The 15,196-nt window shown below is 37.7% G+C and overlaps 1 protein-coding gene across 2 annotated transcripts in view; it reads right to left on the bottom strand.

Moving 5' to 3' along the window:
- The window catches only part of usta (uronyl 2-sulfotransferase a), a 92,744-nt gene that overhangs the window by 29,858 nt on the left and 47,690 nt on the right, over nt 1-15,196 (bottom strand). For both annotated transcript variants that reach the window (XM_079831801.1, XM_079831802.1), the window contains exon 2: nt 13,281-13,324. In XM_079831801.1, the coding sequence (XP_079687927.1) occupies nt 13,281-13,324 (44 nt within the window). The remainder of the gene's footprint in view (nt 1-13,280; nt 13,325-15,196) is intronic.

Genomic DNA, 15,196 nt, shown 5'->3' with positions numbered 1-15,196 from the left:
AGATGCACTACCGTTCAAAAGTTTAGGGTCAGTAATACTTTTTTTTATTTTAAGAAATTAATACTTTTAAGCAAAGATGCATTAAAATAATGTAAATACATTTACATAGTTTAAAAGTTATTTCAAATAAATGCTGTTCTTTTGAATCATCCTGAAAAAATTATTAAGCAGCACTGTTTTCAACATTGATAGTAAGAACATTTTCTTGAGCACCAAATCAGCATATTAGAATGATTTCTGAAGCATGAAAATCCAGCTTTGCCATCACAGGAATAAATTACATATTAACAAAATTTTTGCTGTAACACATGCAGTCTTGGTGAGCAGAAGAGGCATCTTCCAAATACATAAAAAAAAAAAGAGTAGAGTGTAGAATAATGCATTTAGCAGAAGCGTAAACTCAAAACAACTGCAATGCATTTGAGTTTTGAATTTTACTATCACAAAATCAGTAAAGGCACAGGATTTGAAGCCATGATCTTAATGTTGCTAGCGCCACATTTGACCAGTTGAGTTGCAGATGCTGGTAGTGGCCTATACAGTGATGAGACTGAAGCTAACATACTTTGCTGTAGCATTTTTGTGGTATGTTTGTGTGTGCGTAAGTATGTTGATTTCTTGTTAGATCTGTAAACGTCTGTTCAGAGTTTGTGTGTTTTCCACAGCTGTGAGATGTTAAAACTGGCTGTTATCATTTAGTAACTGTGGGGGTTTCAGCTACCAAAGACTTTACCAAACTAGACCGATCCACACACAAAACATTTTTACTGTACCTAGGAGAATAGGTACATTTATAGACCGGTGAATCTTTTTTTTTTAATATAGTAGTGTGTGTGATTTCAACCACATTCTTCTGCACATCTGTCTCTGGGTAAGACTTTTTTTACATTTTAGGTTAACCGCTTAAATTCACTTGTGATGTGCTTATGGCAGTCTGTTTGATAATTTGATAAAGGCTGAATGAAATAAAAACAGTGGAATAAATAAAGAAGAGTAGTATGCTACTATGCCATTCTGAAGTTCCTAACTCTCAGTACAGCTCTGTTACCCAAGCAAATCAGGCTAAAGCAAACATAGGTTGTCTTTTATTAAATAAAATCAAGCTTGACCACTATAATAATTTAAAATGTATGTTTGAGTCTCTTTCTATTTCAATCTCTGTCTTTGGACAGCTGCTGATGCACACAGTCTCATCTTTGTCCGTCTTTGTGGCTCAGGGTCAAACATGAGCGTTTTAAGGAGTTGGTCTTTTCTTTCTAATCTCCATCCACTTTTACTTCAAAATGTCTCAATATTAAATATAAACATAAGTAGTCTAAATTTGCTATTACTTGAACACGGGATTGTAAAGAGAAGATACAATAAAATATAACATGTACTACAAAACTTTCCCTTTGACATTGTTAAAAACTCTCTAAAACACTAAAATTCCCTATGGGATGATTATCAGAACGTTTAAACAAATGTTTTATATCACTGCTCTCATGAGGCAAGTTATTGCATAAACTGTAAATAAAGACTTATTTTTACAGTGACATTGAGGCCTCTCGAGTGATATTCAATACAGGAAATGTCAATACTTTCACAGAACAATCCCTCTAGTTAGAAACAAAATGTTGTTTGTACCATTTACATTTGTACAAGGCCATCGTAAACATTCACAAGAATATTTTTATGGGTGGACCCCCTCTCCTGTTCTCTTCTGGACTCTTTTGTCACATGCGAGTGCACGCACACACAGCACTATCAATGAATCATTCCAGCATTCCAAAGTCTCTGAATCATTTTAACCCATTTCATTGCAGAGACACAAAAAGAAAGAGAAAACCAAACAGGAAAAAGTAGCGCGGAGAAATTAATTACACTTTGGAATTAGTTTTGACCACAACACACTGATTATAACACTGATTAAAATCCCAGTTATAAATTATTCTACAGGGAAGTTCATTCAGTCTCGCACAAGTAACAAGTGTTTTGAGACTCATCTTAAAACAACTGTGTCCTATAACACATATAATGACTCCTTTTTCAACAAGTCTCTATAAAAACCATAGACAGACCACAGTGATGGCTTCAACCCTACTATTATGAAACAGACCCATCGTTCATCCTCTGAGCAAACCCAGCTGAAACTTTCACAGAGCTTAACCTCTTTTGCAGAGTGCGTGTAATGACACTCCTATTAAATCAAGCTTGTTCTTTCCACTCATTCTATTTCTCTCTCTCTCTGTCTCTCTCTCTCATCTGTGTGTCAAAGATCAGAGCTGTCCTCTTTGTAGGAAGTGCTGATAAGATTACTTGTCATGTGCGTGTGTGCTGATCTTGCCAATTTTTTTGACCCTGAAAATTTTAAACATAAAAACAAAAACACCTTTTGAAAGTCACTATGTCAGCTAAATGCCAAAAAAGACCACTTGAAATAAGTTTTGGGGCTTTTTTTTTGGTCCATGTTTGTTATATGTTACCATACCCTAAAAGTCAACAAAACTATCTTTCAGCAGATACCAGGGCTCTAAACCAGTGGTTGGGAATATAGGCAGAGGGTGAACCAACTATGGGGTAAGGCTAGAAGCGCGTTCTCCTTTAAACATTTAAATAGAATTAGATTAGATTAGATTAGATTCAACTTTATTGTCATTACACAAGTACAAGTACAAGGCAACGAAATGCAGTTTAGGTCTAACCAGAAGTGCAATAGCAGCAAGTGCAGGATATACAATGGATGCGTAAGTGCAGGACATGGATATGTACTGAATATATATAAATATGTATAAATAGAGAGACGTTATTACTATAAACAGAACTGAATTTACAGGTGAATATGTACAGTGAATAAATATACAGATGGCTATTACTATAAACAGAATTTACAGGTGAATATGTACTATGAATACAATATACAGATGGCTATTACTATAAACAGAATTTTACAGATAGAGGTATACAATAATATGTTAGGCTAATATGAGGAATAGCAGTGGATTAGGGTAGTGCAATAAATTATGGACAGAGCTATCCGGAGAAAAGTGTAAAAGTGCAGTGGAAAGTGGTTGCATATTACAGTTAGAAGTACGGTGCAAAATGCAAATGTAAACATTGGTACTATAAATACAGTCGGCAGTGCAAATGAGCATAATCCAGTTAAGATATGGCAGTGCAAGATGCATATGTAAACAGTTGTTACTGTGATAAACAGTCGGTAGTGCAAATAACAAAGTGAAGGAAGATGTGAGGTAGGAGAGTTAGCAGTTTATGAGGGAAGTGGATCAACGGGGGTTTGAGTTCAATAAAGAGACAGCTCTGGGGAAAAAACTGTTCTTTAGTCTGCTGGTCCTGGTCCGGTGGATCCTGAAACGCCTGCCGGAGGGCAGGAGAGAAAACAGTCTGTGGGCTGGGTGAGAGGAGTCCTTGAGGATGCTGCGAACTCGATGCAGACAGCGTTTCCTCTGTATGTGCTCGATGGCAGGTAGTGGAGTCCCTGTGATGCGCTGGGCAGTTTTCACCACCCGCTGCAGTGCCTTGCGCTCCGCAACAGAGCAGCTCCCATACCACACTGCCACACAGTTGGTCAGGATGCTTTCTATTGCGCAGCGATAGAAGTTCACCAGGATAGCCGAGGAGAGCTGATTCTTCCTCAGTGTCCTCAGGAAGAAGAGGCGCTGGTGAGCCTTCTTGACCAGGCTGGAGGTGTTGGTCGTCCACGACATGTCCGCCGAGATGTGGGTCCCCAGGAACTTGAAACTGGAGACACGCTCAACAGCCATTCCATTGATGTGGATGGTGTCGTGTGTGCCTCTTGACTCCTTCCTGAAGTCCACGATGAGCTCCTTCGTTTTGGTGGTGTTGAGGAGCAGGTTATTATCAGCGCACCATGTGGCCAGATGCTGGATCTCTTCCCTGTAGGCAGTCTCATCGTTGTTGCTGAGACCAATCACCGTTGTGTCGTCCGCAAACTTGACGATGGAATTAGATCCATACACAGGCTTGCAGTCGGCGGTGAAGAGGGAGTAGAGAAACGGGCTTAGCGCACAGCCCTGTGGTACGCCAGTGTTGAGTGTGATGGATGTGGAGCAGGTGGATCCTGAACGAACATTCTGGGGTCTGTCAGTTAGGAAGTCCAAAATCCAGTTACACATTGAAGTGTTGATGCCCAGGTCTCCAAGTTTGGCAATTAACTTGGATGGGATGACAGTGTTGAATGCTGAGCTGAAGTCAACAAACAGCATGCGTGCGTAAGTGTTCTTATTGTCCAGATGAGTGAGCACAGAGTGCAGTGTCATGGAAACGGCATCCTCTGTGCTCCTATTGCTGCGGTAGGCAAACTGGTGTGAGTCCAATGTGGATGGTAGAGAGTCTTTTAGGTGTTCCAGGACCAGCCGCTCAAAGCACTTCATGACGATGGGTGTGAGTGCTACAGGGCGGTAGTCATTAGGGCACCTCGGGCTAGAGCTTTTTGGCACTGGCACAATGGAAGTGCGTTTGAAGCATGTTGGTACAGCTGCTTGGGCAAGAGACAGGTTGAAAATGTCTGTAAAAACCCCAGCGAGCTGCTCCGCACATGCCCTGAGCACACGTCCAGGGATGTTGTCTGGTCCAGCAGCCTTGTGTGTGCTGATCCGGCTCAGTGCCTTGCAGACATCTGTGGTGGAGAGTGTGATTGGTGGGTGGTCAGCTGAGGGTTTGAGCTTGGTGGCAGTTTCTCTGTTGTCTCTTTCAAAACGAGCATAAAAGTAATTTAGCTCGTTCAGGAAGTTGACATCAGTGGCTGCGGGGGTGGAGTGGGTGGGTTTGTAGTCGCTGATGGCCTGAATGCCCTGCCACATGCGTCGAGGGTCAGAGTTGGAAAAGTGACCCTCTATCTTTAGCTTGTAGCAGTGCTTGGCCTTTTTGATGCCCCTCTTCAGGTTTGCCCTGGACGTACTGTAGGCTTGTGCATCACCTGATCTGAAGGCAGTATTGCGTGACTTCAGCAGGAGTCGAACTTCCCTGTTCATCCAAGGCTTCTGATTAGGGTATGTGGTGATCTGTTTCTGGGTTGTAACACTGTCAATGGTGGTATTGATATGATCCAATACAGAGGAAGTGAATGAGTCAATGTCCGTGTGAGCGCCACTGGTGGCTTGAGAAGCAAACATACTCCAGTCTGTGTTTAGAAACCTTTCCTGGAGTGTGGAATCTGCCCCCGCAGGCCACACCTTGATGGTCTTTACTGATGGCTTCACACGGTTGATGAGGGGTGAATATTTGGGTGATAGAAACAAAGAGAGGTGGTCTGACTGTCCCAGGTGGGGGAGGGGTGTCGCAACGTAAGCTCCCGCCATGTTTGTATATACATGGTCTAAGGTTTTGTTTCCTCTGGTGTGGCAGGAAACATGCTGGTGAAACTTGGGTAGCACTGACTTTAGGTTTGAATGATTAAAGTCACCTGCAACAATAAACGCAGCTTCCGGGTGATCAGTCTGTTGTTTACTGATGGCTGCGTGAAGTTCTTTCATAGCAAGCTTGGCATCAGCATCCGGGGGAATATAGGCTGCAGTGATAATAGTGGAGGTGAACTCCCGCGGTAGATAAAACGGTCTACATTTAACCATGAGAAACTCCAGGTTAGCTGAACAATGACTCCCAACAATAGCAGAGTTTGTGCACCAAGCCTTGTTAATATAAATGCACAATCCACCCCCTCTGCTCTTCCCGGAGCCATCTAGTGTTCTATCCGCCCGGAGTGTGTGGCGTCCCGCTAGCTCAATAGCGGTGTCCGGTATTCCGCTGTTTAACCAGGTTTCAGTGAAGATTAGGACGTTACAGTTCAAAAGTTTCTTACTGTGTGTAATGCTGAGTCGAATCTCCTCCATTTTGTTCACTAGCGATCGTACATTGGCAAGGAAAATGCTGGGTAAAGAGAGCCGGTAAGGAGTTAGCCTTAGCTTAGCCCTTAGACCTCCACGCTTACCCCGCCTTTGTTTACGATCACAGCGCCGCCTTCTAGCACTTCCGCCCGGCCGGGCAGAGCGCATCGCCTCGGGCGTCCTAGCGATCTCAGGAAGGAGTTGAAGATTGTCCATAAAACTGTCGGAAATTCGCAAACCAATATCCAAAAGCTCACAACGGGTGTACGATGTAAAAGCACAACTGTTCTGTACGAACAGACCCGAGATGAACAAGAAAAATACCGCAAAATTGCAGAATCTGGAGAGACGCTGAGCCTCGCGATCTACTCGCGCCGCCATCTTGGTCGCATATCAATGACCTCAAGAGCCCAAAAATAGAATGTCACGTTTCAAGTTATGCATCGCCTAGCAACAACCTGCATATCCTAGCATAAACGCGCCCTATAAATGATTTGTTATTAAAACTGGTTGTTATCATTGCAGGCTTGGGGTCTTTTAGTAACTGGGGGTTTCAGCTACTTTACCAGACCAAGACTTTACCAAACTAGACAGATCCACACAAACATTATTACTTCGGAACATTTATAGAAAGGAACATGTTCTGTTCAAAAATAACAAATAACCATTGCCTTACTGTGCGTTCACACCGCTGCCGACGAGAGTGTAAAAATTCGCTCTGCCTGCCCTGCCAGCAACGCTGTAGAAAGATTCTTGGACACTCTGACATAGATTGAATGCTTGGTCTTTTTTTTTACTTTATATAAATGGGCCTCATGAAATCTTTTAAAGGTGAAAGTAAACAAATTGATTGATGGAAAAACTTAATTTTAGTTACATGTTTGCTAACAAACAATTTTTAAACCAAAAAGCCATTTGTGTGGTGTGGCTTTTGTGTTCATGGTTAAGTACTAGTCTGATTTCAACATGCAGTTTATAGGAGACATTTACTAGCCTTGATCTTGAATTAACATTAATTTGTGTGCAGTCTACATTTCAATAACTGTCCTGGTTGAAGTGCAGCATTAATGCAGTTGGTCAAATAGGTGTTGTTTTGAGCAAATTAATTGCATTCCCGCCGAAAAACAAGTGTGAAATGTTACCTATAAATAGTGTTGCGCTTATCAAGTGAAGTGATTGGAACATCTGAATTCATTTCAACACATATATATATATATATATATATATATATATATATATATATTAGGGGTGGGAGAAAAGGTTGATGCATCAATGCATCGTGATTTGTTATCCAACGATTCAGAATCGATTCTCAAAAATTCAGAATCGATTCTGTGTTCAATTCAAACGGCCACTTCACCACTGTGCGCGCGCGCGCGGTCACCGGCCAAACAGAACAACCCGTTGATAGGCGAACGTTTGTATGCTGGTGAATTGCCTTCGTTTAAGATAAAATTGACAAACTACGACTTGCTCAGGGGCGTCGCACCCGTGGGGACACTTTTCCCGGTGAGAGGGTTCAACACCCGCACGTTTTATGCAGTTTTTCCACAGTTTTGCTCAAACGCCTTACAGCAGTCGCTCCTCCGTTTCTCTGGCCGATCTGTGTCTGCGCTCGCTGCGGCTGCCTCCCCATTTCAAAAATGTATTTTGCTTATTTAATGCAAAGTTTTTAATTTCAAAAGCACTTCTAAATTAAGTTAATATTTCCAACCAACAAAATTCTGAGCCAAAATAACGAAGTGGTGCTCAAGTAGGCTATATGGCGCTTTCCTTGCCATTAATGATTAATAACACTCTTATGTCTCCGATGCGGTGGCCGGGACATAAACCTACCAACATCCGTGGCATAATTTTTGGAATGGCTTATCGAATATTGCTGAACTACTGCACAATGTTGCACAAACTAATGGAAAATGGGGGGATTCGTTAAATGTCTCTAACATGACTGTTGCAGCTCGGCAAGTTCTCTCATGTGAGATGTTATGCGCACACTCTGAATTTGGCTTCTCAGTGAGCGCTAAAGTTGTTTTTCTTCTGCATTATATTTGTTTGTGGCTCTAACCAAAGTAAACTTTTTTTTTGCTTTTAAAGACATTTTTTGTTAAAATGTTCTAAAGAAACGAAACAGTTCTCAATTTACTACGAAGTGTGACAATTTTTCATTCTTAATGATTGTTCTTTGCAATTGTATATATGGCTTACCATCTTTCATTCAGAGCTTGTTAATCTTGAATATAACTTTGTTAATAAAATAAAAATATTGAAAGATTATATATATTTTTTTTTTATATATATATATTTTTTTTGTGTGTATGTATATATATATATATATATATATATATATATATATATATATATATAAAAAATATATATATATGTATATATATATAAAAAATATATATATATATATTTTTTATATATATATATATATATTTTTTATATATATATATATATATATTTTTTATATATATATTTTTTTTATATATATATTTTTTATATATATATATATTTTTTATATATATATATATATATATATATATATATATATATATATATATATATATATATATATATATATATATATATATATATATATATATATATATATATATATATATATATATATATATATATATATATAAAAAATATATATATAAAAAATATATATATATATATATATATATATTTTTTTTTTTTGTGTGTATATATATATTTGTGTATATATATATATATATATATTTTCCTGCCTTGTCGCGACGGGCCTGCCTGGGTATGTTGGTGATGGCACAAGAGGAGTCCTGCGAGGATTTTATTCAGATAGGTTGAGGGCTATTGCTCTGTTGAATGTTTTTTTTAATGATGGAGGGGAATTCTAGGCTGAGTAGATTAAAACGAATTGTTTTGTGTTGAAGGGTGCGGATTCTGAAATACATTCTGAATCTCCTAAATAAATTCATAATCAAAGCATTAATCAATATTTATTCTCTTATATTATTATAATGATTCTTTCCAGTTATGATATTACTTAATCAATAGAACCACTGAATGTTTCTTCATGCATGTTTTCTAAAGTTTGTATTTGGTCTCCGAGGAGTGACTGAGGGTCTGGCCCATGCCAGGAGTGCAGTAACAGTGTTTGCTCACTTGAAATAAGGATTTGTCTTTTATTTTATATTTTACTGAAACACTAAAGAACTATGGTAAATACGGTCTGTACCTCTCACTGAGAGAAAGCACATGTTATCTGTATGTTTTCGGAAACTTTTTGGGTCAAAACTGGAGCTCAACCAACTCCAATCTATTTTCTCGTAGCCAATAAGAATCATTCAGCACTAATGACGTGGCTAGACCTTATATAACATATATAACATAGTTTCTTGTATAACTGTTGAGAAATTGTATGTATGAGGGACAGGTAGAGAGGGAGCGCGGCCTACGAACTCCTTGTGAGACCTGGAGCTGGCTTCTGCTGATGAAACTGCAAACTATTCTTCAGTATTTCTTTCATTAATTACACTCCTGACTCTTGGTCTTCATTCACCACAATTGGTCTTGGATCCTAAACTGTTATTCCCTTAACAGTATGTGATATAAAAATTATAATATGTGTGTGTGATAATCTGTATGTGAACATAATTCTGTAATTATAATTATAAAAACGATATCTGCTTTGTTTTGAAATAAAAGATAGTTATCAATGAAAATGTACTGTGTGGAGTCAGTTTAACTTCAAACTACTTTTATTGGCATAAATGTTTTACATGCAGTATTGCCAAAGCAACAGAAACTGTCCAAAAATATAATACACAAAAATAAACAAAAATAAAATGTAACTAAGTATTTAAGGTGCCATTAATGTTTACAGTAATATTGCAATATGCACAGTGAAGTGCAACAAAATGTGAAAATATCACATTTATTCCATCTGACATTATTTTATTAAATAAATGATTTATGTATTAAGTCTATGCATTAGGTCTATGTACAAATTTGTTAAAGAGCACCTATCATGGCATTTAAAATGTTCCAAATATTGTTTTAGAAGTCCCCAACAACAGTTTTGCATGCATGCAATGACAAAAAAGACTTTAGTTTTCTTATAATATGCATTTATTTGTACCTGTTTTGACAGCGATTCTCAAATGATTCCTTTAGTGATTCACTTTTCAAAACCCCGCCTTTACGCTAATCTGCGGTGATTGGTCCGATGACCCAGTCTGTTGTGATTGGTATAGTCTGTGCAGATATTTTCGGAAACGGAACGCCCATCAAAGTCTTATAGTGACAGTAATTTGTTAATATGTGTCAGGAGTTATGATTATGAAAACCGCGTCTGTACCGTTTGATTGTAATATGAGCCTCAGCTGATCTCATTCATAAAAAAAACTCCGACAAATCAACATCCCTCAGGGCTTTTAGTTCAAAAGTGTGCAGATGAGGAGACATATTGATAGATTCTCATATGTCTGTGTCAAATTTCTAAACAGAGGAGTATTTTTTTATTCAATACTTTCTCAAAATGCGCAGATTTTGCCTACCGGTAATCATGAGCGATTGAGTCTCTTATGTGTTGTTTTCAATTCATCCTGGCAGCCGGAGGGCGCTCTGTGCACATGTAGTCCATATATGGTACAGACAGACGAAGAAGATACCATGTGCCATAATAAAAGTCCATAATAAAAGCTTCCTGAGATCGCGAAACATACATTTGATGACTAATAAACACTCAATCGCGACGATGTATGGTTTGTCTTCAAGCCACTTAGTCTTCAAATGCTCATCCTTGGGCAGATGAAAAAAGTTGCTTTTGAGTAGCACTTCAGAACACAGGGTCTCGTCGCCATGATGTTTTCTAGTTTTCACTGGCGTCTTGGAGCGCAATAAGTGGGCGTATCATATTCAAATAACTTGACAAGTTGACGTCATCTAGTCAGAGAAAAAGCTTCGGTCTTCTAACGATTCTTAAAAATTACTCAGAGTCGACTCTTACTTTTGAAAGAAAATAACTATATATACGGTGCCCTGTCATATTTCAAACTATGCAGGATGTTTTCGTTCACTTAGATCTATGTTACACACTACATGAAAGGTACATTTCAAAATTCCATGATAGGTGCTCTTTAAGGGTGGTTATTTATTTAGTAATATTTCTTAGTTATTTTATTTATGGTCTTACTGTAATTAGATTATACATTTATTTTATGTCATTGTCTTGTGTTTGTAATGCATGGGGCAGGTAATTCTTGCAAGTTTCTTAGGTATGTTAGTGTGTTTGCTGTATTGGATTGTGTCGTCAAATGTATATGTTTTTGTGAATTTCCCCATGTGTGGACAATAAAGATTTCTAATCTAAAATAAACTTTAAATGAAATAAAACACAGACATTACAAATCCTTATAATTATATCCTTTTACCTCAGAAGGCATGGTCAAACCATGGACATGTACTCAGTTTTGCTGCTTTTATTATTACTTAAGCCTTTTTAACATTTTATTAACCTATTTTGTCAAGTTTTCGCTTGCGTTTTGCAGACGTGGGACGTCATACAAGAGGTCAAAACGCGCGATATCACCGTGTAACTCAAATAGGACACGCATGCGCTGTGACCACGTTATGGCACATGCGTTTTAAAGATATGCAATACGCACGTGATGTCACCGTGCTACAGTCTGATAAAAGTAATAAAAGTATTGAAAAAGTACCAGCGAGGGGTATCTCAAAACAGGACTCACAACCATATTCTACTGTTGTGTGAACAGAGCCATAGTAATCTTTGGTGCTCAGATACAAGCAGCTGCCTATAGCTAGTTTGTGGAGATGGCAAAAAGAAAGAATTCAGAGGAGCATCGGAAATTTCAAAGTGATTAGAATAACACAAACCAACAGAACACTGAAGAGGTTTTTGCTGCTCAGATTTGGTGGCACCAACATTTTATTATAATAATTAATAATGTTAATTATTAGTATTGTTTTGTTTCTTTGAAATGCACATTTGACAGTCATTTGAGTTGACAGCAAAAGTAGCTTGAGCTGTTTTAGTTAATGAAAATAAATGTACATTTATTGTAACAAAAATGTAAAAACCTCTATTTACAGGGTTAAATCTAAATATTCTGTTGGAACTTTTACTCTTATTAAAATTGGTCTTGAATAGTACCCTACATTTGTAGATCACGATAACCACAGGTAAAACCATGCATAGCACCTCATGCATCAGTGCGACCGACCTCTAACAAAATTCAGTCGCACCGACCTAAAAACATTTAGTCATAGTCTAGAGCAGTGTTGCGAATGAGAAGTCGCGCGCGCTGTGAGAAAATTTGTCTCTGTGCACTCATCCGAGAGCGCGCACACGTCTCACAGCGCGCAAATATTGAGTTCTCTTTCAAGTCTTGCTCTTGAACGGACAAACTCACACAAAATGTATGTCAACATGTCCATCTTGATGAGTATTCTAGCAGACATAGTCTGTATATGCCTTAAGTAAACTTAATAGTCGAGAAAGACGACACATATCCAAGCATTAGGTCTTAAAGGGGCAGTAGCCTTTACTGCTGTCTGTTTAATGTCAAACAACAAAAGACAAGGACATTACTCACTGCTCTTAATTGAATAGCTTTTGTAAGTTTAATAGGATTAATCTTTAATTTATACACTCAATTATGCAATGTTATATTACATTTGATCAATTTCTGTACCTGAAAACTAATGTTAGATGTACCTGAAAAACCTTAAAAGCATAGTTTATTTTATTAGTAGGCCTATCTTTGCTCAATAGTATTTATTTGTGCTGCTGCTTGTATTTATATGATTTGTTCTTATTATTTTTTTATTTTTATTTGACAGTAGTCCTTTTTTCCCTGAACATAGCAAATACTGAACCGTAACGAAACCGTGAACCTAAAACCGTGGTACAAACCGAACCGTGAGCAATCTGTAGCGTTATACCCCTAGCATAACATACACAAGGGGGTACCACAAAATGGAGAACATTTTCAAAGGGTGCCATGACCGAAAAAAGGTTGGGAAACACTGGTCTAGAGCCCTGAGATACACACATACACACACAAAATAACAAAATTAAATATTTTTCTTTCTTTTTTTGCATAAATAGTATGGTTTTGCCAGGCTATGATTTAAACTGATAGCCTCTGGCTATATACCACACAAACTTCCTGTTTCATCAGGAAATATATCAACACAGGAAATAAAACCGCATTTGTCAAGCCATTTCATGGGGTTGTTAAATGTGAATTTGTGGATGTGTGTGCATGAGACCTTCCAGTCACTGTCAAGTCTTGAAATGTTTTCCTTTAGTGTGGGAAGGCCAAAATAACAGGACAATCACAGACAGGGATGTTTTGTACAGTACATTTTAAAAGCAAAACAAGAGAGAGAAAAAGAGTTTGATAATGCAAAAAAACTGCTTACCCTTGGTGTAGGAGGCCCGTGGTCGTCAACAAAAGTGGATTCTCCTGTGAAGAAAATTGAGTGTCAGAGTGAGTGCTTACATAAAACATCTGTTATTTCGTAAATCATAAGCTTAGAGAACAATGCAGAAAAAACAAAACCTTTTTAGCGCATTCAGTGAAAAACTATATTTTGGAATAGAGCAGATTCAGCATCTGAAAATCCGCATGGAAACCAAATGAAATCCACTGTGAGGAAACGGAAGAAGTGTGTTTCTGTGGGTGTTGGAGAGAGAAACTTTTAATGCAACGCCTTCTGTGGTACAGTAGTGGCTAAAAAGGAGACTCTTTAACTTCCACTCCAGATGGCATGCTGGAATCACTGATGTTCTTCTTGTATTAAAGGGATCGTTCATCCAAAACATGATATTTCATCATTTACTCACCCTCTTGTCTTTTAAAACCTACACAACTTTCTTCTGTGGAACAAAAATTAAACATTTATAGTGAAATGTGTAAGCTGATCTTTTCCACACAATGAAAGTGAATGGGGACCACAGCTGTCAAGCTAGATTTTCATTGAATCATAACTTAAATAACAAAATAATCATAATGCTTTCAAAGACTTGCAATTGAAGTCATGGACCACTTTTATGATGCTTTTTTGAGCTGGTCCTCATTCACTTTCATCGTGTTGAATAGCACAGCTCAGACATTTAGCTAAACGTTTAATTTTGTGTTGCATGCAAGAAAGACAGTCATACAGGTTTGGAGTGAGTAAATTATGACAGTATTTTCATTTACACATTAAGGTGCACTGCTCCTTTAAGTCTGCCTGTGTCTGTCTGCTGAATAAATAACTCATCCAGCAACACAGAGCTGCTATACTTCTCAGCCTATCTTCAACTTTCTCAGTATGAGGAGGAGTAAAAGAATGAGATATTCATAGACAGAGATTGATACGTTCTCATCCTCTGAGCAAGAAGTCATAAATCTTGAATAGCTTTTCGGCACAGAATCACAAACAAACATAAGGAACAACAAAGAGAATGGACTGTCCCAGACTGATGGTGGCAGTAATGTAACATATTTCAGCATGTGACACCCTATACGCAAATAAAAGTAAATCTCTTGAGACACAATTTTGTGTTTACTGAATTATATACACTACACTAACATTCAAAAATTTGAGGTCAGTTTAACCCCTAGAAGTCTGAGCTGTTTTGGGGCCCTTTATAAGTTTTGACATGCTCTGACATTTGTGCTTTTTTCAGTTGCTTATAAACATATTAATGGCAAAAGTGTAATTACACTGTATTCAGCACAAACTGGGCTACCATAATATGTGAGCAACATGTATGTACATGCTTGTATTTTTGAGAGAATAATTTTTATGCGTGGTTTTTGAAAAAAAAAAACCTAACAAAAATGTTTTAAAATTAAGGCCTCAAAACACACTATAGATATGTGTCCACAAGACTTTTGACTAATGGGAGTTGTTGCCTAGAGTATTTGCTTCAAACTGTTGTGAGAATAATTGAGCCTACTTATTCACATAAAACAATATATTAATTTACATTTTGTAAGACACTTTCTTTACAAAGGCAGTATGCGAGGAGGCGTGAACGTTAATGAATAATGCTGGGTATCACACCTGAGAGAACAAGTTTCCAGTCCAAATATCTAAAAATACTTTAATCAAGATTCATTAACTAGATAAGTAAAACAATTTTTTGGGAAAAAATCAAAATGAAGTGAGTTTTTGCTTAAAACATGCTAAATTGTCTGCCAAAACCAGGGGCGTAAATTTCATCTAACAGTTGGGGGGGACAATAAACATGAAATTTCTCAAGAGCAATTTTTGAAGGGGACACAAATAATCCAGCCAAAATCGTACTTGTAAGGATATGTGTACAAAAAAAAAAAAAAATATATATA

The sequence above is a fragment of the Gobio gobio genome (assembly GCF_949357685.1).
Source record: "Gobio gobio genome assembly, chromosome: 12".
Lineage (NCBI taxonomy): Eukaryota > Metazoa > Chordata > Actinopteri > Cypriniformes > Gobionidae > Gobio > Gobio gobio.
This window is presented reverse-complemented; position numbering and strand designations above follow the sequence as displayed.